This window comes from Triplophysa rosa, linkage group LG13 (assembly GCF_024868665.1).
Source record: "Triplophysa rosa linkage group LG13, Trosa_1v2, whole genome shotgun sequence".
Classification (NCBI taxonomy): Eukaryota; Metazoa; Chordata; class Actinopteri; order Cypriniformes; family Nemacheilidae; genus Triplophysa; species Triplophysa rosa.
This window is the reverse complement of record NC_079902.1, coordinates 18,784,263-18,810,649: the sequence shown is the minus strand read 5'-3', so window position 1 is coordinate 18,810,649 and position 26,387 is coordinate 18,784,263. Positions and strand designations below refer to the sequence as shown.

Here is a 26,387-nt window from a genome sequence, read left to right as displayed (position 1 = left end):
TTTGAACTTAAGCATGATTTCATGCACCTACAGTCGAACTACATCCTGACGTTCTGCATGTTTGTCTCCATCCGCAGCTTCCGGCGGACTTCAGCAGATTACACCTGGCAGAAGGGATTCACCCCCAGGTGACGCACGTGTCCTCCAGTCACTCAGGATGTAGCATCACCAGTGACTCTGGGAGCAGCAGCCTGTCGGACATCTACCAGGTAACAACACAATGTCTTACACAACATCTGGTTTTCATATCAACTAGTGTACAGTGTTATCACATTGAAAAACAAAATGCAAAGCTCTGAACCAAATGAGTTTGCCAGCCCTGGTCACTATAAACAGTCATAAAGATCATACTGTATGTGACAGTAATTTCCATTTTTGACATGGCCTTACTCAAAGATATTAAGGCAATGTTCTGTACATTATGTATAATGATTTAATGTAGAAACCCGTAAGTGACTTTGCTGGGTTTTTACAGGCATTGTCACGTATATAAACAATACATCTACACCCATATAAAATGTATATAATGTAAATAATGGCAGTATAAAGACCGTTTCATAGGATGCGTGCACGCCTGACCCCCAGTTAACTTCCGGTCTGTGTTTGGCTAGTGTCTAATAATGTAACTATTTATATTTTATTTAATGTATGTTAATATTCATTTATATTACTATTTTGATGCATAATAATTGTATTAAATAAACGATTTGTTGAATTTTGTTGTATGTTTATTATAATAAATAAACAATTTGTTGAATGGGTCCTGAGGTTTTGACGCATTTAAAGAAACGGTATGGTACATTGACATCTAGCGGTTGAGCTTGGTATCGCAGTCTAGGTTGAAAATATTGGAGAGACAAGTTTAGCCATCCAACGGTTCTTCTTGGTTTCTTTTGCTTGTTATGAGAAATAATTTACAGGCACTCTTATTATTTGCGAATGTGTACCAAGTGGGGGGTCAGGCGCGCGCATGCGCAGTAACGTTTGTTTATGTTATGACTTTGAAACCGTCTGTAATGTAAATAATGACAGTATACAGCCCCGGAAAAAATGAAGAGACCATTTCATAGACCATTTGCATTTTTTCTCATTTTACTATTTATAGGTTTGTGTTTAGATAAAATGATCATTTTTGTTTCATTCTGTGAACTACTAACAACATTTCTCCCAAATTTCAATCAAAAATGTTGTTTCTATTTGCATTTATTTGCAGAAAATGAAAACTGGAGAAACAAGTTCAGATTCACTTTTAAGCAATACAACAGTGTTATTTGTACTTTAAAAGTTCAAAATATTTTTTATGTGATAACCTGGATGTTTATCGCAGTTTTCATGCGTCTTCTCATGATGTCAGTCTTTCACATTGCTGTTGGATGACTTTGTCACGCCTGAAATTGGAATTTAATGAATATTTGGAATGGTCTCTTTGTTTTTTTCTGTGGCTGTATAATGTAGTACAGTATATTTTGACTTTTTGGTAAGCTATTTCTTTAAAAATATGCATTAAATGTGGTTTTTGTGTTTCCTGATAATCAAACTCAACTTTAGTTTCATCACCTCTTTGTTCTTCCAGTTAATCTGTTGAAGCTTTTCAAACCTCAAGCGACTCCGTTTATATCTTTGAGTACAGTTTTTATTAACTGTGGCTTAACCAATGACCTGTGAAATTGAGCCAATGAGTTTCAGTCAAAGAAACCTCATTTCACCTTTTACGTGTCTGTGTCAGACTGTGAAAATATGCGTGCTTGTTTCTGTGCCGCCATAAATCTGATTAATTGTGTTTGGGTTGGTGTTTGCCTGGCTGTTTAATTGATTTTCCTGTGTGATGTGTTTGCGGATTAAAGAGGTTTAATGGCGGGCGGTGCGCAGAAGCGTACGGGAGATGATTTAGTGTACGCGGCATCCGTGATCCTGACCTGATAGCCATCTGTTAAAGTCTTATTAACAGCTGGACTGTGACCTCATGAAAAGAGGTTGTGATCTGTCGGCTCTGCCCTTCACTCCGCTACAACATTCCACATCTCTCTAACAAAGCAAGAGTTGACTGGAATATTGTCAAATAAACATGATAAAAAATCTAACTCTTGATTGTGATTGGATGTATTTATTTGATTTTAAAAAGCTGATAAAGAGACCTGTGATCAAGTTATGCTAATGTTTTTTTTTACATAACGAATGAATATTTAATTTCTTGTTATTATAAAGATTATTGTTATAAGTAGGACAATGAAAATTCTGATTTACAAATCTTCAAAGTTTTTTGACGCCAGCTCTCATCACTGACCCAATTTACTGAACATCAATCATTTGTAAAATAGTGTAAATAGTCACACATTTCTATTGTAGTTTAAACAGTAGATTTCTTCACAGAACCTGTAATGTTGAGTTCTCCACAACATGACTCATATATTGGTATCTTACAGTATTCAGGGATTCTATTGTCAAGAGGAATGGCCCACATCCTCCGTGTGGATGCCATTCGGTCACTTTTTTTTAACGTTTGAATAAATCATGACACGGGTTCTTCTGGGAGACTTGAAAGCATTGATCCAAGAATAGCCGCGCTGAAATATTAATGTTCCCTTCACGCTCATCTCAGTCGCCCAAACACTGCTATGGATCGCGGCCGACGTGACAGTTTGAAAGATCAGTCCCTTCATCTGCAACTGCGTGTTTACAAACGCCCCTGATTAGCTCGTCGTGAAAAAACAAACCCACACCGGTGATGGCATCCGGTTTGCAGCCGATAAAGCGACCCCAAAGTGATGTAGTCGATGTGTCAGCATGTGCTTTAAGTGCAATGCGTTTGCTTCTTCAAGCCTTTCTGGTGGTGTCCTTTTAAGAAACCACATTAATCAACAATCATTGATACTTTTCCTCAGCAAGATTGCTGTTGTTTAAGTGCATAGATATCCCATCGCCCATCGCATTGGCTAAACTGGCTTGAGAATAGTGATGGGAATACTTTAAAGCTGTAGTGATTTGGCTATTTTATATCTGGAACAAAACTGTGTTACAGCGTTGTTGAGCATCTTTGAGATGTTGAGGCTATCGAAAGGACCTTTGCTAAAACAAAGATTGGTGGCCTTACATCAATGTATTATGCCACCTGCCATCCCTCCCTTCCCAAAACTAGCCCCGCCCACAACGCCCCGCCTAGCTCACCCTCCGAGTGGCTGCTTTCAGCAGCATCTGAATATTTGATGAGTAATGCAGGTCATTTGAGTCGAAATGACACAGGTTTGCGTGAGCTTGGATCAAGAAGCTTAAAAAATTAAAAGTGAATGGAAGACCGAGCTCTAAGGATGCGGCTGGTACCCGGCATGGGCAAACGGTTGGTCAAGGCGACGTTGCGGGCGGTTGTAGGGAGAAACAGAGCTTTGCTCGGGCTATTCAGCCAGGTGAGAGAGACTCAAAGTTGTGTGTGTAATGTGATTGTGGTAGACATAATGGGTGTTGTTCGGTAAATTTACGCAATGTGGATGTTAGGTTGTGTTTTGGATGGTTTGTTTTTTGATCATGCGGTCTAGCGGTGTCTTGTTTGATTTGTGGACATAAGACAGAAAAAGCGCCAACTGACAGGATTTCAGGTCTTTTTGTACTAAAATTGGGAGAAGGAAATGTTTTTTGTCATTATTATTTTAGTTTCTGGGGTTGTTGTATTTAACTTTACATGTATGCGTATGGCAGATGTTTTTTGTCCAAAAGTGACAAAAAATGAATTCAAGATTTTATTAGTTTGTATGTTCCCTGGGAATCAAATCCATGATCTTGGCATTTCTGTAGCAATGCTTCTCCGGTTGATACATGGGATATACAGTATTAAAAGAAGAAAAAGGTCTCAAATAACATCTTACAGCTGTCAACACAACAGTAAAGAAAATAATATCTAGTATGATGTAGTCTTGCAGGATATTTCTGTTTTTTATTTGTGCATAATATACACAATTTAAACGTAAGTGTGATTCTGTACATAACTCATGTTGGATCTGCGATATGCTCCACAATTCAGTTGATTGCCGTTTCTAATATACAGGCCACCGAGAGTGAGCCCGGCGACATGGACCTCAGTGGCCTGCCCGAGACGGCCGTCGACTCCGAGGAGGACGACGATGAGGAAGATATCGAACGTGCCTCAGATCCCCTCATGAGCCGAGACATCGTCCGAGACTGTCTGGAGAAAGACCCCATGGACAGAACAGATGATGACATTGGTAAGAGATACCTCATTAACTAGAAACCCTTGCCAAAGATCAGAGTGGATGGGAGTCATTCAGGCTAGGACATCAGAATTTGTTTGAGGAAGAAACCAGGGAATTTTTTTCTTGGAAGAGAGAGACAACAAAAGGCTGTGCAGGCTACAAAGGGGAGCGAGACGTGTTGGTTATTTCTAGGTCATTCTCTCAGCCAAACCTCTCCAAGCGCATTAAAATTTGATTGGCCTGGCTGCTTACGCTTCAGTGCTGCCGTGCCAAACACAGGTCATTGAGTACCCAGACGGGCCACAGGCACAGAGCAAAACCCCAAATGTTGTGTCTACACACTCTCCGGTGAGCCTCTCTGGACCTTGTGCAACACTGTCTCACAAGTTAAGTCAAGAGTTGGTCTATTGAGCACAGAAGGAAAAGCATTACATCTATGTTGGCACTTCCAGCAAATAACATCGATTTGTATAATAATTATAACAAGGCATTAAATGCACGAACGAGGTTCAGTCTTCTGTATTCTTAAAGCAATATGGGCTTTTCACAATTTTGCAGCTTTACAGTAAATCCATATTTGCACAAGTAACCGGGAAAAACAATATAGAAATAGGAATAAAGAAAATTATAAAATGTATAGAATATTAATATGTATTAATATTGCATTTTTTTCATAAGATGCACATTAGTAATACTGTTAAAATGACACTGTAGGCATTCAATATAAAGATTTAGGATTTTACGTTAGGTTTTATATTTTGGGAAAATGGCAGCTTGATAACATGCTTAATTTTGTTATCATTTTTGTCTTTAAATTATAATCTAATGCACAATTTTCATAAGTTTTAATGCATGACTAAAAGTGTATTTTTGTTCCATTTTATTGTGGCATTGCTTCTGTAGCGTATAAAATGTCTTGTGTAGTAGAGTTAGTTCTCAGAAATAGCTTGGTATTAATAATGCATTCAATGCTGTTATTTTTATAGCCATGGAAAGAATGTTTTTCCGTTCTCCTTGTGGGGGAAGCACAGACTGCAACTGGCAGAGAGAAAAAACATCAATGAAAGACCCTCAGAGTCTCTGTATTTAACTCGATGTGAATTCCTCTTCTTGTTTCTCACCCTTTTCCTCAGAGCAACTGTTGGAGTTCATGCACCAGCTGCCAGCCTTTGCCAACATGACCATGTCGGTCAGACGGGAGCTCTGTGCTGTCATGGTGTTTGCTGTGGTGGAACGGGCCGGCACGATCGTTCTTAACGACGGTGAAGAGGTCAGTCAGACATGCCGTCGAATGAACAAATACCAGAAGCTTTTCTGCTCTTATTTGCTCAAACGCTTGACCTGTAGGTATGGCCTTGCCTATAAACCTGCACTTTATCCTACATCAGCAGCCTGTAGCATAGCTTTTCACAGAAATGTCATCACCCCAAATTCAGGCTTTAGAAAATCATTACTGACATTTGCCATTTCATAGTGAACAGGGGCATTCGTTTTAAGTGAACTATTCCTTTAAATCTTCAACCGGTCTTATTCTGCAGTTTTGTGGCAGCCTTGATTCCTTGGCTTTACTTGCACGTCGTGCCGTCCCTCGCTTCCTTTTCATCAGCCAATCAGGCATTCAGCTTCTGCTCTGTTAAACCTGAATGAACGCCAGCATTCAGCATCTTGAGATTACAAGATGCCCGCGGTGCAGAGGGAATCGCTTATCTTCTTATCTCAATATTAACATGCCAAAAAGAGCCATTTTCCCCCTAATGCATCCACATAATTGAAAGCAGGGCAGGGCTCGAGGCTTGTGCAATTCACAGCGACGGCACTGTTATCAATACCCAAAACAACTGAAATACCAGCAGCATGCCATTAAGTCCTCGCGCGTGTTTTCAGTCTGTCACGCAATTTGGTGTTTAATCATGATCATCAAAGCTCGAACTCTAAACGTTTAAAGACTTTATTGATGGTAAGTCAGTCGGGTTTGGAATAATATAAGGGCTTTTATTTTTTGGGTAAACAATCCCTTTAAAATTACAATTGAAATGTTTTTGCAGCTGGACTCATGGTCTGTAATTCTGAACGGCTCGGTGGAGGTGACGTACCCAGATAACCGGACAGAAATCCTGTGCATGGGCAACAGCTTTGGCGTGTCCCCCACCATGGAGAAAGAGTACATGAAGGGGGTGATGAAGACCAAGGTGGATGACTGTCAGGTGGGTCAACAATCGAATGACATTAAACTCACAAAGCAACGCCCCGGTCATATTTCACATCTATACATACAGTATATATTTTTTTTCATTAAAGCAATGAAGCCTCTTTTACTAGTAGATTTGTTATATATTGCGCGATGTATGCAATTTTGTCCACACTGTGTGAAAACAGTATCACAAGTCTTTTAAATTGGCTTTATCTTCTTTATCTAAAATCAATCTTTTTATTTCAATCTTTAAATTGTAGGCTAAAATACGCTCTGGATATTTCTTAACACTCTTCATGAGATCCTTTCATTTTTGGATTTCTATCCAAATTACGAATAAGCATGCAAGGAGAATGTTAGTGATCCCCCGCCCAAACTATTTAAGAGGTTTGTGATGACTCATTTACTGCAAAAGTGATGAAGCCCTGCCCGTTCATTAAGCCTGAGAATAATGCAGTGATTAGTGAAAATTTAGCAGTAATGAAATCTTGTCTCTGTTTCAATGCACTGCCTTCATTATCATAGGGAATCATTTGAACGTTCTGCTGCATGTTGAAAGTCATTTATTTCCTCTCTGTATTGTTTTTCCCTCTGTTAGTTTGTGTGCATTGCACAGCAGGATTACTGCTGCATTCTCAACCAAGTCGAGAAGAACATGCAGAAGGTAGAAGAAGAGGGCGAGATTGTGATGGTGAAGGAGCATCGCGAGCTCGATCGCACAGGCACCAGGAAGGGACACATTGTCATCAAGGTGAGAATCCAGCGCAGAACGACTCAAAATTCTCACACTGTGTGACATCAGTATTTGTTACATGCATGATACATTACATTTATGCATTTGGCAGACGCTTTTATCCAAAGCGATTTACATTGCATTATACTATACATTTGTTTCTAAGTATGTCCCTGGGATCGTATCCATGACCCTGGCGTTGCTAACGCCTTGCTCTAACCACTGAGCTACTGGAAAGCATTGTAGCAGTCCTTTTTTATTATGTGCATAAAAATATATAATGTATAATGTACTTGGAACCACTCTCGATCGACAAGATGTTTCCACTGATTTACACAGATGGATCGAACATGTCCCATAATTGATTCCTAAACAGCACAGCACAGTAGAAGCATACATGGGGTTGAATGTCAAAAAGGTTTTTGAGACAAATACTAGGACATTTGGAGTTGATGGAAACAATAAAATGGAGCCAGAGCTGGCTGACTGATCCACAGAAGTCGCCAAAAGTGAAATTCGTAGGGAATATTTGTTCAATATGTGTTTTTAATGTCCCCTTCGGTGAAAATAAAGCGTCAAAATATGAAACACTTAAGGTATTTTTTGGACAAAATATATTTGGCACAAACGTAAATTGTGGCATATCAAGAAAAATGCGTTTCATTCAAATATCACCGCTGTCCTTCTGAAACCTTGTATCTCCATATTTCGTGATTTTTTTGTTGTTGCCGTAAATCATTCTTATTAGTCACCCTTCATGGCTGTCACTGGGTTTTGCAAATATATAACCAATAAAAAGTTAACTTGTCAACTTTGACAACACACAAGTAGAGTTTTTTCAGTTTCATGAAAATCTGCGAATTTGGACATCTGAGGTTTTGGAAGGACAGCAGCGATATACAAAAAATGCATTGGAAAACCAAATAAACTACAGATTTATCAGTTACAGTTTTGTTGATTCTCTGGTGAAGTAATATTTTGTAGTCATTCTTCTGAGCCTTCACTCATGAGTTGTGTGTCCAAACTACGCAACAAACATATGAGAAATAATGAATATCTTATATGCTATATTTATTATTTAATCGATTCAGTCACTATTTTATATTTGGTGCGAATCGTAATCATTAGGGTTGCATTACTAATACATCATTCTGGCATCTTCCGAACACTTGATCTAAGATCCATTCATTTCCGTAGGGCACATCGGAGCGACTCACCATGCACCTTGTAGAAGAGCACTCGGTGGTGGACCCCACCTACATCGAGGACTTCCTGCTTACCTACCGCACCTTCCTGCCAGGCCCCATGGTGGTGGGCAAGAAACTGCTGGAATGGTTTCATGACCCCAGCCTCAGGGACAAGGTAAACATGCAGACAGCTTTATGGCTAAATAAAAGTTCTTGAAAATATCTTGATAAAAATATCAGCCCTTGAGTTTGTGACTTTAAAGGAACAGTTCACCCCAAAATGAAAATTCTGTCATCATTTACTCACTCAAGTTGTTCCAAATCTGTATACATTTCTTTGGTTACAATGCTTTTAACCACCATTGACTACCATAGTAGGAAAAATTGCTTTGTACATCTTCTTTGACAAAAGAAGATATTTTACAGAATGTAGGAAAGCAAACAGTTCTGGGATTCTTTTGACTACCATTGTCATCTTTTCTACTATGGTAGTCAATGGTGGCCAAGAAGTGTTTGGTTACAAGCATTCTTCCAAATATCTTTCTTTGTGTTCGTCAGAACAAAGACATTTATACAGATTTGGAACAACTCGAGAGTGAGTAAATGATGACTGAATTTTTAGTTTTGGGTGAACTGTTCCTTTAAGGAGAACTGTTGCTTTAAGAACCTGCCCTATAAGAAAAAATCTAATCCACACCTCAAATTTCCTCAGGTTACACGGGTAGTCTTGCTGTGGGTGAACAATCACTTCAACGACTTTGAGGGTGACTCCGCAATGACGCATTTTCTAGAGGAGTTCGAGTACAATCTGGAGAGAGAGGTCAGCTGTCCGTCACACAACCTTAAAATGAACTACTCTTCCTTCAACTGCATCCTGTAATTCTTCTCTTTCTTTGTTCAACCAGAAAATGTGCGGGCACCTGAGACTGTTAAACATAGCATGCGCTGCCAAAGCAAAGCTGCGGGTGGTGACTCTGACCAAACCCTCCAGGGAAGCCCCCTTGGCCTTCACCCTGCTGGGGGGTTCAGAGAAGGGCTTTCGCATTTTTATCGACAGCGTGGAGCCGGGCAGCAAAGCTGCAGAAGCAGGCCTTAAACGTGGAGACCAGGTAAGCTCACAGGACCTGATGTACCAGAGGTTACAGAAATAGTTGACACAGTAATAGAAGCATGTTGTTGCATTAGCAGTTATCACAGTTGTTATCCGGCTGGAAGTGGGACTCATTGTGAGAGCATTTGTAATTGCTGTTGTCAACCAGTGAAAACTGAGAGTTATAGCACGCAGAGGAATAAGTCCTAAGCAAAAAAGCAGAAGCAATTTTTGAATTCCAAGAATAAATGTATGATATTGTTTTATTCACTCTGTCTTTAATATGTACAAGCGAACAGATAACTGCCTTTTTTCTTGCTCTGTAGTCTAAATATATTTCCAGATGTCTTGTCTCCCTCACACAAGAGGAAACAATGATTTTTGGATTAATGGAGAATGTCACAATGGTTCTTTTTGAACTTTTTAATTTTTGTCTGTTTTGCTGTCAGAACCACAAGAGAGTTGTTGATGATTTAGGATAGACTTGTACCGACATTCATGAATGTCAGTGAGCTATTCAAAGGTCTTGTGGATGCATCACTCTATATATTTAGGGCCGTCAAACAATTAATCGTGGTTAATCGCATCCAAAATAAAAGTTTGTGTTTACATAATATATGGCTGTGTACTGTGCATATTAATTTTGTATTTATAAACACAATAACATACACATACATGTATATACTGTATATTAAGGACATATTTAGATAAACTTATTTATATTTACCAATAATTGAAATTATATATAAACATTTATACATTTTCATATTTTATATTTTTCTTAAATATATGTGTGTACGTGTTTATAAATACAAAATTAATATGCACAGTACATAGACATATAATATGTAAACACAAACTTTTATTCTGGATGCGATTAATTGTGATTAATCGTTTGACAGCCCTCTATTTTACTTTATATTTTATTTTATTACCTGTTTTACATTAAAGGCTAAAGTAGTAATGTATTATTATTTTTTAAACATAACTATTTTATTCATCTAACACATGTTGACATAGACAGACGTGTACAGTTTGTCAGTGAACGATTCAAAGGTCATGTACATGCAACACTAAATATCTTAGTTTAGTTTAGTTTAGTTTAGCATCTCTTCTACATGTTCAACGCTTTCTCTCAGGATAAAGTAGTAATGTATATATATTTTTTTATAAAAATATTGAATAAACTTGCACTCGTTTATTAATATACATTTAATCTACATAAATTCCATCTTTATTTCAGATACTGGAAGTAAATGGGCAAAATTTTGAAAACGTGCCGCTATCCAAAGCCAACGAGATCCTAAAAAACAACACGCATCTGTCTATTACTGTGAAAACAAATCTCTTAGGTAAGAAAAACTCAAACATCGAGTCATCATTTCACAGGTGCACAAACTGTTGTTGGAACAGAAATAAATACTTTTCTTGTGGTGCCTTTCCTGCTCTCAGTGTTTAAAGAACTGCTGGCCAGGCCTGACCAGGACCAAGAGCATGACCCGGAAGAGGACCTGGATAGGAAGAACGGCGCTCCTCACATCCCCAAAATCGGGGATATTAAGAAGGCCAGCCGCTACTCCATCCCTGACCTGGCCGTCGACGTGGAGCAGGTCATGGGCCTTGAAAAAGCCAGCAAGAAAGGAAAGGCCAACACCGTAGGTGGCAGAAACAAGTTGAAGAAGATCTTCGATAAGACGCTGACCAGTATTCTACCACCCAAACCATACAAGTAAGCTGGATGAATACTAAAAGGCTCCATTGGTGATGTTTATTGCAGCGTTGTAACTCTTTTGGTTGCTTCACAGTGATGTTGGGGTGGGACAGTCCCAGGATGACAGTATTGTAGGGCTAAAGCAGTCAAAGCAGATTCCTCCTGCTCTGCCTGTCAGTGGAAACCTTTCATCCAGCAACCCTGACCTGCTGCAGTCACATCATCGCATACTTGACTTCAACAACCAGCCTGGTAAGATACTTCATATGAAAGATCAAACTACATATTTATCAATCAATGAGGTTTTAGAAATATTCTGTCAACCCTTTCATTCTCCTTAGGGGTCGATTTAGGTTCAGTTTTAGCATTTCATATTTAAATGATCCAAATTGCTGTTGTTACCATGTTTACGTTTCAGTTTAAAAGAACGAGTTAACAATCCTGGAAAAAATCATGTTGTATCTGTTAAGAGGAAATACTTCAATAAATAAGGATAGTTAACTAGGCATGTTCCATTGGGGCAAATACACAACTCTTTAAAAATGAATGCATGCATATTTAATACGAATCTCACGCTTTCCTAACTGTCCTTTTTTAGAAGCTGTCCCTATAAGTAAGTATATATGTCTGAGGATCTTTAGCTGTTTTTGTCTAATCACATTACTCCTCAGAGCACATCTCTGGCATAGATTTGCTCCCAAAATTCTTTTAGTGGCACAGATTTGGTGGGATTCAAACTTACGGTGTTAATTGGTTTAGTATGGTTGGTGAATTGAATCTTGTTCTCTGAATCGTGTTGCTTTCACATTGTAGGTTTGTTTGCTTAGTGTGTAAATCCAAATGTGTATCTGTACCAAGGAGCCTTCGTGAAGTGGCTGAAAGTGGTTCAATATATTATAAACCTTATTGGTGCATTTCGTAACAACAGTGTGTGGTGTTAAAGCGTTGTGTGGGGACAGGTGAAAGTGGGACTATTGAATCCAGATTCAAACCTGCACAAACATACCAAGTGTGAAAGCGACATGATGAATGGAATTAATAGAAAAAAAACAGAAAAATGATCACTGAGTGCGCACGATCCTATGGTGAACCAGTATTTAGATAGTAGAGGGTGTTGGTTAATGAAAGGGTTAAATATAGAGTTGCACCGACACTAAATTTATCCACCGATAGCCGATTATTCAGAGTGATATCTGCCAAATCTGCCTTTTGATTGACAGGATATATCGGCCCTGATCATCGGCTGTTTTTAAACTATTGGCCGATAGTTCGGAAATTACTTTAATCGACTGTTGGCCGATATAACGGTGCATCTCTTGTTAAATATATAAGCCCTAAGCCACTTCTTGATCTCTCTTTCTCTCTCTCAGACCTGTCAGACCAGGTGTTGCGAGTGTTCAAGGCTGATCAACAGAGTCGGTACATCATGATTGGAAAGGACACCACTGCAAAAGAAGTCGTTGCTCAGGCCATCCGAGAGTTTGCCTTGACCGCCGCCCCTGAAGCTTATTCGTTGTGCGAGGTGTCAGTCACACCGGAGGGCGTAATCAAGCAGCGCCGCCTCCCAGAGCAGCTCTCCAAACTGGCCGACAGGATCCAACTAAGCGGCAGGTGCTGTCTTCACAGCCACAATGTTTCGTTTTTTTGCACACGTTGGTAGCAATGATGCATTACCCTCATGCACGTACCTCTATTCCTCGTATCTCTTCTCTCAGGTATTACCTGAAAAGCAACATGGAGACGGAAACGTTATGCTCGGACGAAGACGCCCAGGAGCTGCTACGCGAGAGTCAGATCAGCCTGCTGCAGCTCAGCACGGTGGAGGTTGCGACGCAGCTGTCCATGCGCGCCTTCGAGCTGTTCTGCGCCATCGAGCCCACAGAGTACATCGATGACCTGTTCAAGCTGAAGAGCCGCTTATCTGGGATGCCCAGCCTTAAGCTCTTTGAGGAGTCCATTAATCGGGAGACCTTCTGGGTGGCCACGGAGGTGGTGCGTGAACCCAACCAGCTGAAGCGCATGAAGATCATCAAGCACTTCATTAAGATCGCGTTGCACTGCAGGGAGTGCAAGAACTTCAACTCGATGTTTGCCATCATCAGGTACAGAGAGGTGGATTTTAACGAAGAAAAAATGTATCACAAAAAATCACAAAACAACAGACTATGATTATAACTTATAATGTTAATGGAACAGTTCACCTAAAAATAAAAATACCGTCTTCATTTACTCACCCTCAAGTCCGTATGGATTTATCTGTTCTGTTGAACACAAAAGAAGATATTTTGTAATATGTAACGAAAGAAAGCAAACAGTTCTGGGCACTTTTGACTACTATGGTAGTCAATGGTGGCCAAGAACTGTTTGGTTACAAGCATTTTTCCAAATATCTTCCACTGTGATCATCGGAACAAAGAAATGTGTACAGATATCGATCAACTGAAGGGTGAGTAAATGACAGAATTTTTTGTTTTGGGTGAACTGCCCCTTTGATATTTATTAATTATTTTACTATTCATAATATTTAAGTAATCTTATATACTATGAAACTTTGTATTATGCCTAATTTTATTGTACAGCAGTTTTTTAACAAAAATGACCACAGCTTTCTGTACTGTATGTCCCATTATACATTTGATGTGTTGACATTTAATGTTTAATGAAGCCTGTATGTACCCTAAAACTTTTATTATGTTCTTATTGTAAATGTATGTTAACTTCATGCAGCGTATATTCACTTATTGTTTACGCGATGTAGAGTCTTTCACCTTCAGACTTCTTACTGAATTTTCAGATGGTCATACAAAATAGGGTAACACTTTATTTTACGATGCCCTTGTTACACACGTTACATGTATTTACTATAAATTATGCATAATTACATAGTTACAGTAACTAACCCTGAACCAAACCCTAATCCTAACCCTATAGTAAGTACATGAAGTTCATTTTATTACTCCGTACTTAAATGTATAGTTACACTGTAACACGGGCACCGTAAAATAAAGTGTAACCAAAAATAGTTTGATTTATTCATACAGGCAACACTGTACTGTACCATTTAAGTTTCTTTCTTTTTTTGCACTTTTTGTGTTAATTCTTATGGAATGATTTGACATCTTAAAACCTACGTCTGTATCATTTCTAGTGGTCTGAACTTGGCACCAGTGTCCAGGCTGAGAGGTACATGGGAGAAGTTGCCCAGTAAATACGAGAAGCTGTTCAGTGACCTCCAGGACCTGTTTGACCCCTCCAGGAATATGGCCAAGTACAGGAACCTTCTGAACAGCCAGAACCTACAGCCACCCATAATCCCACTGTTTCCTGTCATCAAGAAAGATCTCACCTTTCTGCATGAAGGTAAGGACTAGTATTCCCTGCACAGTACCAACTACGTACTGTATATAGTCATGATACTCATTTTAAAGGTCCAGTTTGTGAAATTGCATCGGCATCTAGTGGTGAGGTTACGAATTGCAACCAACGGCTCACTCCCCCCTCCTTGTCGAAGCACTACGGTGGCTGACACAGGGCTTAGATGTCGTTGCGGTTTTGCTTCTTTGCCGAAGTAGATGCATATTTACGAAATGCGCTCTGTGGAGCAGTTTGTCCGTTTAGGGGTAGAAACAACAAGGTGAATTCCATGTAAGGGGACCCGCGGTGTATGTAGATAGAAATAGCTCATTCTAAGATAATAAAAACACAACACTTTATTATGTAAGGCCTTATACACATCTCAAGACATAATTATGTATATTATATAGCATTTCTTAATGTCACACATTGCACCTTTAATAATTGTAATAAACATTGATGTTTCAAATCAAAATATTTTTTTCTTTTGGGATTAAATAGCCTAATGGACTAAAGCACACTTTATTAGTTTCAAAACATCCTCCTTTGTCTAAAAGCAAACAACGTACCTGCTAATTTCTGTCATAGATGCGTACATCAACACAGTATTGGCCACTTTTAAACATCAATAATGCCTACTGGGTGATTGAAAACTTGGCATGCACAGCCACGTGAGGGCATGAAGGAGATAGCAGGATGGATAGATAGCATCTGATGTTTATATTTAACAAGGGCTATAATCATCAGTCAGATCTTAACAGTTTGTTTTAGCACAGAGTGTGATCTTGTCACTCACAGGCTTTGCACAGAGGCTCTTGTTGAATGATAGGACAGTTAACGACTGTATTTGATATGACAGCGAGTCTGCAAGACGATGCAGAGATGAACAAATCACTTGCTCCGCACTGCTCTGCAAACTAGAAAAAACAACTACCGTAAAAACTATGAAACCATTCAAGAACATTTACTGTGTGTGTGACCCCTCTAAACTCTTTATTTCTCTAGGGAACGACTCAAAGGTGGACGGTTTGGTCAACTTTGAGAAGCTGCGGATGATTGCTAAAGAGATTAGACATGTGGGCCGGATGGCAGCTGTAAACATGGACCCAGCTCTGATGTTCAGAACCAGGTGAGCTCTTCCGTCTATATTTCTGGCTGGACTCTTAAAACCTTCGAGAAGCTTTAAGTGGCCATACACTGCAGCGTGTTCAACCCTCACGCTTCCACACACGGCCTCTGCCGAAGGTTTTTGTACCCTGCTGAAGTGAACGTTTCTGTGAGAGTTAAACAGCTGTGTACGTCACTCTTTGTCTGCATTTATTGTGCCAGGAGTTATTCTTGTCTCTCTTGATCTGTGATGCACCTCACCTTGGTACCCTCGGTCTGTTTTTTCTCAAGTATGTCTTCCTCTCGTTCTCATTGGCTTTCTCCCCCCATTTCTCTCGTCCACCCTCTGCCCCACGCATCACTGTTCATGGCTCTCCCTTACAGGAAGAAGAAATGGAGGAGTTTGGGGTGAGTATGGCGAACTCTGACCTCCGGCCCCCGACGTGTGACCCTCTTTTCATTTTGGCTGCCTGCTGACTGTCCTTCATTATTCTTTCTTCATTTGAGAACGCTTCCATCTTGAGTGCTTGAGACGTCACTTTTGCTATTTAGGGTCATTGATTAAACTCACGTCATTCAGAGTTCATTTAATAACACCATCGATACCGCAGTGTGCATGAATTTATTTACAGTCATTTGGTTCCAGCTCATTTATTAATCTGATGTCCCATGATCCATATTTAGCTAAAGTGATTTGTTTTAACGTGTCCCTTTCGGCTAAACTACTTACCGTAGCTGCACGCCTTCTACTAAGCATTTGCAGTTTTGTGTGAGGTTTTGTTTTATTATTTTCTGAACTGTGACTAAGATGAGATGTGTGAATGGCAAACCTAGCATTTTGAACATGGCATCTTAGTTTACAGTAAGCTGAGAAGAACTGAGCATGACTATATGAGATGATTTTAAATAAAAATATCAATGTTTATTATTCAGTTTGCCAGATGCATTTAGCCAAAGCAACTTGTTTTGTTAGTATGTGTTTGTTGAGAGTTGAACCCATTACCTTGACACAATGTTCTACATATTGTAGGGCTGTCAAGCGATTAATCGCATCCAGAATAAAATATTGTGTTTACATAATATATGTCTGTTTACTGTGCATTTTAATTTTGTATTTACATACAGATAAATGTACAGTATATATATTTAGAAAATATTCAAATGTATTTATTTATATGTACATTAATTGAAATTATATATATCAATGTTTATTCATTTGTATTTATTTTATAGTTTTCTTAAATACAGTATATGCATGTATGTGTATTTAAATACAAAATCAATATGTACAGTACACAAACATACTGTATACAGTATCATGTAAACACAAACTTTTATTCTGGATGCGATTAATCGTGATTAATAAAAAACAGAACAGAAAAAACAGAAATATAATAACATTCAAAGCTTTCGAAATCCTCATGTATTTTTTGTAAAAACGGTTCAGCCGCACACCTGTAAATAATCACAGTGTTATTTTTCCTTCTCACAAAATTGAAGTACGCCACTTTAGTGGCTGTTTATTTAACATCCCATTTTAATTTATCTGCCTGAGATGTGAAACGCATGGAATGTTTGGAATGTTCTGAGCTGCAAGGAATGCGACTTACTGCATGTCTGTGAGAGCGCTGCCTGATCCCGGATCAGAGGTATTACCCACAGCTTCAGTCAACTTTCATCCGTGTGTGTGTTCAGGTCTCTCAGCCAGGGCAGTGCCAATGCGGCCGTCTTGGATGTGACCCAGACGGGCGGACACAAGAAGCGCGTCAGACGGAGTTCCTTCCTCAATGCCAAGAAGCTATACGAGGACGCGCAGATGGCACGCAAGGTCAAACAGTACCTGTCCAACCTCACCCTGGAAACCAATGAGGAGAGCCTGCAGATGCTCTCTATACAGTGCGAGCCCTCTATTAACACATGTGAGTGCTGCGTGAGCGCGAATACATACACATCTTGGATTTCTTCCAATTTTACCTTATTTTTACCTTGTTTTAATAAGTAAAAGAGAACCAAAAGGTGACTATAGATGGTGAAAAATAGGATCAATCACACTTAAGTATTAAAATACTACATTGGCATCCATTCTGTTGATTAGTCAATAGGAGATTTCCAAAGGCTCATAAATCATTTCTAAAACCCTTAACTTGATGGCACACCTAGACTAAAAAGGATCCAAACTTTGGAAATCACAAAATCCACAAAAATTGCATTTGCACACTGAATTAAGTGTAGAAAATGAGAAGAATACAAATCAGATGGATAAATATGAATATGCATTAATTCTATTTAAAAGTAAAGGATATGGATACATTCTTTGTCTTAAATTTCATTGCAGTGCCCAAGAGCTCCGGAGACAAAAAGAGACCCGACACATCTCCCGTGGTCGCACGGGCCATCCACCAGCGCCAGCAGCTTCAGAAAGCCAACCAGGTGCTTCAAGTGCCTGCCGTCGCCCTCTACCCATCTCGCAAGAAAGTGCCGGTTAAAGACTTACCACCGTTTGGTAAGACCACCTATCTGTGCAACTTTTTGACCAGACTCGAAATGTATTTATGGTGCTCACACGACCGACGTTTTTGTATAGGAACAAGCTCACCGGGCTCTCTGAAGAAGATTCTGTCCCTTTCAGAGGAGGCTGGAGAGAGACACAGGAAACTGGTAGAGGACAGCGTGTCCAACAATTCCTCACATCTGTCTTCTCCTCCCACGTCTCCTCACAGCTCGCCAAAGAAAGGTGAACGCAGATATGTATACTTTATATGTACATTACCATACGGTGCATTTGGGATATACTGTAAATGTGTTTTTCCGGTAACCTCTGGTGTTCGCTCACCCCGTGTAATCTTCTCTCATTGACATATGCGCCAATTGATGCATTGCTTCCCTGTTATGGGTGTGCCATTAAATCTATATTCAGAGTGCTAGTGACCCCACATACTGTATGTCACACAGTGGATGCCTTTGTTTGTTGGCGCCCCCTAGTGCCATTATGCTTATTTAACATGTTTATACTGCCATCTAGAGGTTAGCTGGTCCTTTTCACTTTATTGAGAGAGATGATTTTAGTAACGTTTTAAAAATCAGGTTTCTTATGTTATTACGTTCTTCTTACGCTTGATTTAAAATAGAATCATATATTGGTTTGGGTGTGATATTGCATTTAGTTCTTTAAGGTATTTTAGTTTAGATCTGGCTATGAAAACAGTTGCAGATAAGAAATAGGACCAAACATTGTGATCAGACAAACTGTGTTTGAGCGCGTTTATACAGTTTTTTTTTTTTTTAAATAAAAACGCTTTCTGTTTCTGATTGCTCACTCATTTCACCCTGCATTCAGCCATGGCATCTATAAGAAGTCACAGTTTGAGAGGTTTTTCCTCCTTCTGTAGGAAAGCACCAGCAGGTAACAGGGTTTGATGCAGGTTTAGCCAGAGAGAGTTCACACAAGCATTACTATGAGCAGCCCACCAAGACATCACTTTTAAAAGAGTAGTTCAGTTCCAAATTTGCCTTCATTGACTTTCCATGGTAGGAGTAAAAATCGCTATGGAAAGTGAATGGGAGCTAATTTGGATGCGAACTATTCCTTTAAGGTTTCACAGTTACATACAGAACATGCAATTGCAACAACTATAAACAGAAATGCTGTCTAACTCACTAGGTTTTAATATTCAAACAAAAACATATCTGTTAAACAGTGACAGAATTATTTTTTGGCTTATACACATTTAAAATTTAAAGTTGCATATTGCTGATGTCCTTCTGAAACCTCGTATCTCCATATTTTTTTTTTTTTTTTTGTCATAAATCAGCATTATTAGTCGCCCTTTATGTTTATCACTGAGTTTTGCAAATATCTAACCAACTTTGACAAATCAGTATTGAATTATTTACAAAGCACAGTGTTCTTCCGAGGTTTTGGAAGCACAGCGACGAATTCAAGGTTTCGCTCTAATGTCACCAGAGACTAAAGGCTTCACTAATGTTTTTATGCATTTAAAATACCAGAAAGACTGCAAATCTTATAATATGTATATTCTAAAATTTGAGTGAACTCTCTCGTCGGGTATAGTTTGTTTTTGCTCCTGTTGTAGCTGGCAGAGCTAAAGTCTTGTGCTGTAGATGAACTCCTGTCAGAGACAGTATGTGTGTGTGTCAGTGTGTGTGTGTGTGTGTGTGTAGGGTTCAAGCTGTTCTAAGGATATAAATGCCTCATTCATTCATTCATTCATTCATTCAAGCTTATCTTCGTATGAAGTAAGTGTCTGGTTTTGATTAGCGATGCTGAGAAAGGCGCCATTTTGGCTCAAGGTGATGCTTTGGCGGTGGCTGTAGTGTTTTGCCTTTTAACAATTGAGGGTTGATAGAGTCTAAGCACAGCACAGTGAAACGTTACTCAGTTACTTTCTGTTGGGTAGCGTAAAGGTTTAAACCTTCTGTAACACTTTTAAAAGATTATTTAGAATAAAAACGTTTTTCTATTTAACACTAAAAAATGATCGCTAAAGTTGCTAAAATGACCAAACATTTAAGTGTTCTGTGTTTTTATGCTAATTGCAGTGTTACCATGGCAACAGTCAGTTTCCTGTGCCAAGTGCTATTTGTGTTGTGCATAGAGTTCCAACCTATGTAGAAAGTCCCTCATCAGTCCATCTTAAATTAGATGCTTCCTTTTCGTCAGATCACAAACTTTTGGAGCAAAGCCTACAGTATTAAAAGTATCTTAAGGATAAGAAACTGATTGTTGATGTTGTTTTATGTGATAATTTCCCAGGATATGTTCGACCAGGTGATTATCTGTCAGACTCCGGTCACAGTGAGATCTCCTCACGCTCCAGTCTGGTGAGCACCTCCTCTCTGGACATGGGACAGGAGGAACGGAGGCAGAGATACGGAGGACTGGCCGGAGAGGTTCACTGCAGTGGTCACCGCCTGGAGCGCAGGGCGACTACGGACCCTGACCAGTATAGTTTGGGGTAAAGAAGCTCACAGATGACCATTTTTATTGTAATGCTAACCAGAGCTGGTGTTCAGCTTGATTTCTGGTCTATGAAGACCTTTATTTTCTTACTTTTAGCTGAGAATGCCTTTTAGAATTGTGCTAATACTCATTTTGATCTTAATTCATAAAAATCTGAGAAATGTAATAGTTTTTAAAGGTTTAATTCTCACTTAGCATTCAAGCAATGAGTTTATAAGACGCTTTTGATCAAATAATGTGCCAAATGCATAAATGTGAATGCTATTTTTAGCCAAATACGAGAGGTTTAATAGACACTCTTTAAATGTCGAGATGCAGATAGAGGTTGTTTAATTCTTTTGGTTTATTCCTCATCCTCTTTCAGGTCCTACTCATCCATGCAGGACTGCCGCGGTCTGTATGCCGGCGCCACCGTTCTGTCTTCCCCCAGCTCAGAGGAGCTCACCCAGGACCAGGGCGACCGGGTCTCTCTCGACGCCGCCGATTCTGGTCGTGGCAGCTGGACTTCCTGTTCCAGCGGTTCGCATGATAACATTCAGACCATGCAGCAGGGCCGCAGTTGGGAGGCTCTGGCTGAGGGGGCGGGGCTCTGGGGAAGCAGAGGGAGCTGGGCGTCGGCCTGCTCCTCTACGTCTTCTGTGGCGTGTTGGGGCGAGGAGACCGAGGGCGACACGGGCACGATCAAGAGACGGGGAGGGAGGGATCTGACCACAGACCCAGAGACCAGCAGCATCACCTCCACTGGTTCTGAAGAGTCCAGACAGCACAGTCGCCGGCCCTCGCCCATCACCGCGGGCAACACCAAAGCCTTGATCAGTAAGCGTGATATATGTTGTAGTTTCTTGCAGCCGTACCGTATGTTTTTATGTAATAAACCAGCCGATCATTTAAAATGTGTGTAAATAGTTCAATTTGTAGCGATGCGATTATAACGGGAGTGTTTAAAATGTCACATGACTCACTGTCTAAAAAACGCATGCGTGTGTCAGTAGCATGAACTAGTGCATGTCTGCATGCCTTCCGTCCATTTGTGTGAGGAGCATCAATGGTAGCATTGGTGTCTGTCTCCTCCCTCCTCCCAGCACGGAAGGAAGGCCGTTACCGGGACCCCCCGCCCACACCGCCGGGCTACACGGCACTGACCATCTCGGACGTCACGGAGACCTCGACCCACTCTGGGAGGAAACCTCCGGACTACACGACCGCCCTGCAGCGTTCCCGCCTCGTCACACACTCCCCCGACTCCCAGCAGCCCCCCGCTGCCGGGAAGCCTGCTCCGCCGGACCCCCGGGGCCGAGAGGATGAGGAGGCTGTGGAGATGGAAGAGGAGGGTGAGTGCTTCTCTCCAAAACTCAGATCTCAGAGGAGGAGAGGTCCACACACAGCAGTTCCCCCCAGGCCATGAGTTACATACACCACCCCGACAGGAAGGTAAAACATCCCAAACTCCAGATACAAACTCACACTCACTCACTCACTCACTCACTCACTCACTCACTCACTCACTCACTCACTCACTCACTCACTCACTCACTCACACGCACCCAGCCAAGCACTCGACACTCTCACCAGCACAAGTGCTGCATGCCAGGAGGTCAGCTCCTTCACCTGCCCACCATCACCAGCGCATCTCACACAGTGCATGCGTCGCCACGGAGACAGCCTGCACCTCGTCGCCGTGGCAACATCCCAGTCATTGCTCCCCGCTCTGCTGTGTGTATTGGCTCTCACCCATCAGTGCTCACAGGAACATCACTAGATTTGCCATCGTAAATGCTTTAACATGCTAGAATTTGAAATAGTGAGTTTTGTTCGATGTCAGCAAAATGATGATGCTCAGGTGTTATTTATTGGAATGTTTAACTTTAAATTGTTGTGTCTTTGGTACGGTAAGGCAAGAATGTGTGTTTTATTCATTTATATTCAATTGTTTGCTTCTGGCTCTGTTGCAAACCCTAGATGCGTAGCTAGCAAGCATTTGTAAGCATTTCTCATTCATGGATTCATTCATTAAGGTATTAATTGTGGAAAAGCCAACTTCGCACGCGCCTGACCCGAAGTTAACTTCCGGTCTGTGTTTGTTTATCGGACTGGCTAGTGGCTAATAATATAACTTTATATTTGATTCAATGCATATTATTATTCATTTATCATTTTATTGTATTAAATCAACGATTTGTTGAATTTGTTGTGTTAATTGTATTAAGTAAACAATTTATTAAATGGGTAGTGTAACATTGTGGCATTTGAAGAAACCATATGGGACATCTAGTGGGTAAACTTGGCATCGCCAGTCTAGATTCAAAATATTGGCGAGGCAAGTTTAATAACCGTTCTTCTTTGTTTCTTTTGCTTGTTATTAGAAATAATCTGCAGGAACTCTATTCTTTGCGGATGTGTAGCGGAAGTTACGTTCGGGCCACAAAAGCGTGCATGCGCAGTAACGTTTGTTTATGTTGTTGCTTTGAAACCGTCTATACAACATGAGCTAGTATCTTCTGCCGAGAAGTATTGCAGCCATTCCAGTCAAGTGTCTGTTGAATTATAACAAAAAACAAACCACAGGGGCGACATAAGGTTCCCCAACAGCAATGTAAAAATTCAATCAAATATTCATTTTTAAACTATTCGAACAATATTATACAAATGAAAGCAAATAAAAATATTTTTATTTGGAATTCGGACGAAATGTTGTCACGACAAATGTAATTTTTACTTTAAACACATACCTATAAATATTGTCAATTTTGGAGAGTAAGTAATGGAGTGGTCTCTCAGCGGCCTTATGGTAAGACAAAAACGACATTTTATTGATGGATTCATCGGACGCACACGCCTGGCCCGGAATTAACTTCCTGTCTGTATTTGTTTATAATATAATGATTTTTTTAAATGTATATTAATGTTTAATTGTAAATGAATTGTATTAAATTAAATTAAAACTACTCAACAGTGTGGGCCACATAACGTTTGTTTATGTTGTTGCCGCTGAAATATTATGTTATTATATTAGCAGGATTTAGCACTGTGGTTTAGAACAGAGCCAATGTTTAATGAGACCATCATGTCTACGACGCTAACAAAAATTCTCTTTCTCCTCCAGAGGATGAACAGGTGTCCGCTGTGTGAAAGGTTGACGACACTTTATACGTCTGCTGCAAGGACTGACACGCCATTTTAGAGCCTCCACAGGTCTAGACACCCAGACCATCCAGTCTACATCTCGCTGGCACTGCCCTTTCTCCCTCCCCAGTGATGGATTCATCTCCCTGCCCTGCCTTAAAGCATCATGGGGGGTTTGTTGCCCTGCATGCTAAAAATACTGTGAAGAGAGGAGGCCAGCAAAAAAACGAATTATTTGGCACTTTGGAGAACGTAAAACTGACAACCGAACAGCGCTTTGACATTCACTCACGAACAAACTTGTGTTAATGGTTATCTACAGACAATGCCCTCCTTCTTTTGCTTAGATGTGACACAAACCCATTTAGAAGTTTCCCTCAGCACTTGTTTTTAAGGCGTAAACTGATGCACGCGTTTCAGTCGCCCATCTGCTGGGTGTTTGTAGCCTGAAAGGCAAAGAAGGATTCAGACTGTGATTTATCAACCTCGTGCACAAACTCTGATGACAACACTCATGTCTTGTGGTTCAGTATTACAGTATTATATTTACAGTCGGGTCGAGGAGCTCGGCTTGGGGACAGCTTTCAACTCTACTGAGAAACTGGAAAGTTCATCATGACAACTGGAGGTCACGTTGTGACTCCTGACATGCGTAGCACACCGCTTTACAATGGAGGGCGCGGTGGAGTGAGGGATTTTGTGGGTTCATGGCCTTAGTGTGATTGAGATCCATGTATGAATGAAAGACCGGGTTTCTTGACAAGCGTTTGAGAAAGGCCAAACATATCATCTGTTGTCATCTGTTGGTAGTAGAAGTACGTCAGTCCAGCAAAAGGCCCAGAAAAGATACGCTCAAGCACATGTAGATCAGAAGTTCAGCAAACTGTTAAGTTTGTTCTCTGCAATGTCATGAGCGATTTTATCGGTTTCACGAACATCTCATTAAAGTGCTCTTGGCTGTGACGCAACATCAAACGCCCCCTGTTGGTCAAAATGAGAACAGGAATCAACTCAGGCAAAGGGGCGCGTCGTCTAATTTGGGTGCTACTTCCTACATGTAAAAAGTGATACAGTATATATAATTAGGAAGGTGTGTTTCGTGCCTGAATACAGTGGTTTTTGCGTAAGGGTTTTATGGGCCTCGATCAGCTGCACACAGCTTCCAGAATCACTCACAGAAACCCAACTGTGCTTTCAAGACTCTGGAACCTGAAGCTTAGTGAGAGCGAGTCACTTTCATTCTTTTTCTTTTAACCACTGAGTTTACGCTGATCACATTGATCGGTAGTTAGAAAAAATAGACGAAAGAGAAAACGACGTTTGCAGTGTTTTCCACTGTACCCTATCACCACTTCATTGTTTCTTTCTCTAGTTGCCTGTTTGTATTTTATTTTCGGCTTTTTTGTAACAATGCGGATACAGTTGGTGAAACATTTGTAACGGTAGATATAGCAACCATCTGCTTCCGCTTTGTTTTTTTAAAGTAAATATTCACAAGCAGGCAAGCCAAGACGAGTCGCTTGTTTTGCAAAATAAGTTGCACAAATTGTACAAGCATAAATACAACAAGGTAAATAGTAGTAGGTAGCCGTTCTGCTACTCTGTTCGATATGTGATGTCAAGTGAGAAATGTACATTTAGCTGGTGAAGATTCTCTGTTTGGTTTCGTTTTTTGACTACTTTTACCTGTATGTCTTTTGCAAAGACAATTGGTGGAGTATGTATTTGTTTTTGTTTTGTTTTTTTGTCTTTTTTTGTATTTTTAATACAATAATTGTACATATTGGTTATATTTTTGTTTAATTGTAGAAATGTATGATGTTTATGCCTCAACATCTAGCTTATAAGAAGCTGGGAATCAATAAATTTGACAAAGTGAATCAACTTATAGTTTTTAAATGCACTTATTGTTGTTTTGTTTGTCCTGCATTGTTTTGGTTTTCAAACGTTGTTACTTTAAATGACCTCTGGCACCATCTAGTGTTTGCACAAGATAGGACATGGACTTAACTTGAAATGTGTATCTCATACTTTTCTAACTGACAAATGTATGTTGGGGTTAATAAAAAGACATCCATATCTGTATGCCGTTGATGTTGAATGCTGTGTGCTCATCCACAGGTTCTTTGTTCAGTTTGGACAGATTCAGGAGTCACATGTTCAGTGGTTCAGCAGTTGTGGCACTTAACACTACTAGGATGTTAGTATAAGAAAAAGGAAGACATTACTCTAAAAAAAATGTACCTGATTTACGTGAAACAATTTAATTTTTAAAGCTGTGAAATCAATTAAACATACTGTTTAAGTTGAGTAAATGTAAGTAAAAAAATTAAGTAAATCTGAGTGACTCAAATATTTATTTTAGTATTCACCAAAAATATTAAGTGTATATTAAAAATGTAATTTGTTAATTAAAAACTTATTTATATATAAAATATACAGATTTTTATGTAAGGCTGAATTTAAATTGGACTTAGCACTTCTGGCACTTTACACATATTAAGAAATGTTAGTGTGTGAAAGAGGAAGACATGAGTTTCCTCATACAGAAGTTTTTTATTGTAAGTGTATCTGATATAAATATGATTTAGCATTTGCAACACGTAACACATACTTATGTTAATACAAGAAAGAAGACATCAGTTTCACTTAACAAATAGCCTACTACGAAATACTTCCATAATTCTGAATTATAATAATTCTTTATG

The 26,387-nt window shown here is 39.8% G+C and overlaps 1 protein-coding gene across 8 annotated transcripts in view; it reads left to right on the top strand.

Moving 5' to 3' along the window:
• The window catches only part of rapgef2b (Rap guanine nucleotide exchange factor 2b), an 89,242-nt gene extending 63,478 nt beyond the window's left edge, over positions 1–25,764 (top strand). For 5 of the 8 annotated variants that reach the window (XM_057349241.1, XM_057349240.1, XM_057349247.1 and 2 more), the window contains 23 exons: positions 78–209; positions 4,037–4,214; positions 5,336–5,472; positions 6,248–6,406; positions 6,992–7,144; positions 8,324–8,488; positions 9,026–9,133; positions 9,219–9,422; positions 10,647–10,755; positions 10,856–11,132; positions 11,209–11,366; positions 12,485–12,725; positions 12,830–13,216; positions 14,263–14,474; positions 15,474–15,597; positions 15,960–15,983; positions 17,271–17,494; positions 17,911–18,078; positions 18,160–18,309; positions 20,350–20,551; positions 20,921–21,372; positions 21,639–21,987; positions 23,660–25,764. In XM_057349241.1, the coding sequence (XP_057205224.1) occupies positions 78–209; positions 4,037–4,214; positions 5,336–5,472; positions 6,248–6,406; positions 6,992–7,144; positions 8,324–8,488; positions 9,026–9,133; positions 9,219–9,422; positions 10,647–10,755; positions 10,856–11,132; positions 11,209–11,366; positions 12,485–12,725; positions 12,830–13,216; positions 14,263–14,474; positions 15,474–15,597; positions 15,960–15,983; positions 17,271–17,494; positions 17,911–18,078; positions 18,160–18,309; positions 20,350–20,551; positions 20,921–21,372; positions 21,639–21,961 (4,287 nt within the window). In that variant the 3' untranslated portion in view covers positions 21,962–21,987; positions 23,660–25,764. The remainder of the gene's footprint in view (positions 1–77; positions 210–4,036; positions 4,215–5,335; positions 5,473–6,247; positions 6,407–6,991; positions 7,145–8,323; positions 8,489–9,025; positions 9,134–9,218; positions 9,423–10,646; positions 10,756–10,855; positions 11,133–11,208; positions 11,367–12,484; positions 12,726–12,829; positions 13,217–14,262; positions 14,475–15,473; positions 15,598–15,959; positions 15,984–17,270; positions 17,495–17,910; positions 18,079–18,159; positions 18,310–20,349; positions 20,552–20,920; positions 21,373–21,638; positions 21,988–23,659) is intronic. The other 3 variants (XM_057349244.1, XM_057349246.1, XM_057349242.1) reach the window with 3 other exon arrangements.
• The last annotated feature ends 623 nt before the right edge of the window (positions 25,765–26,387 follow it).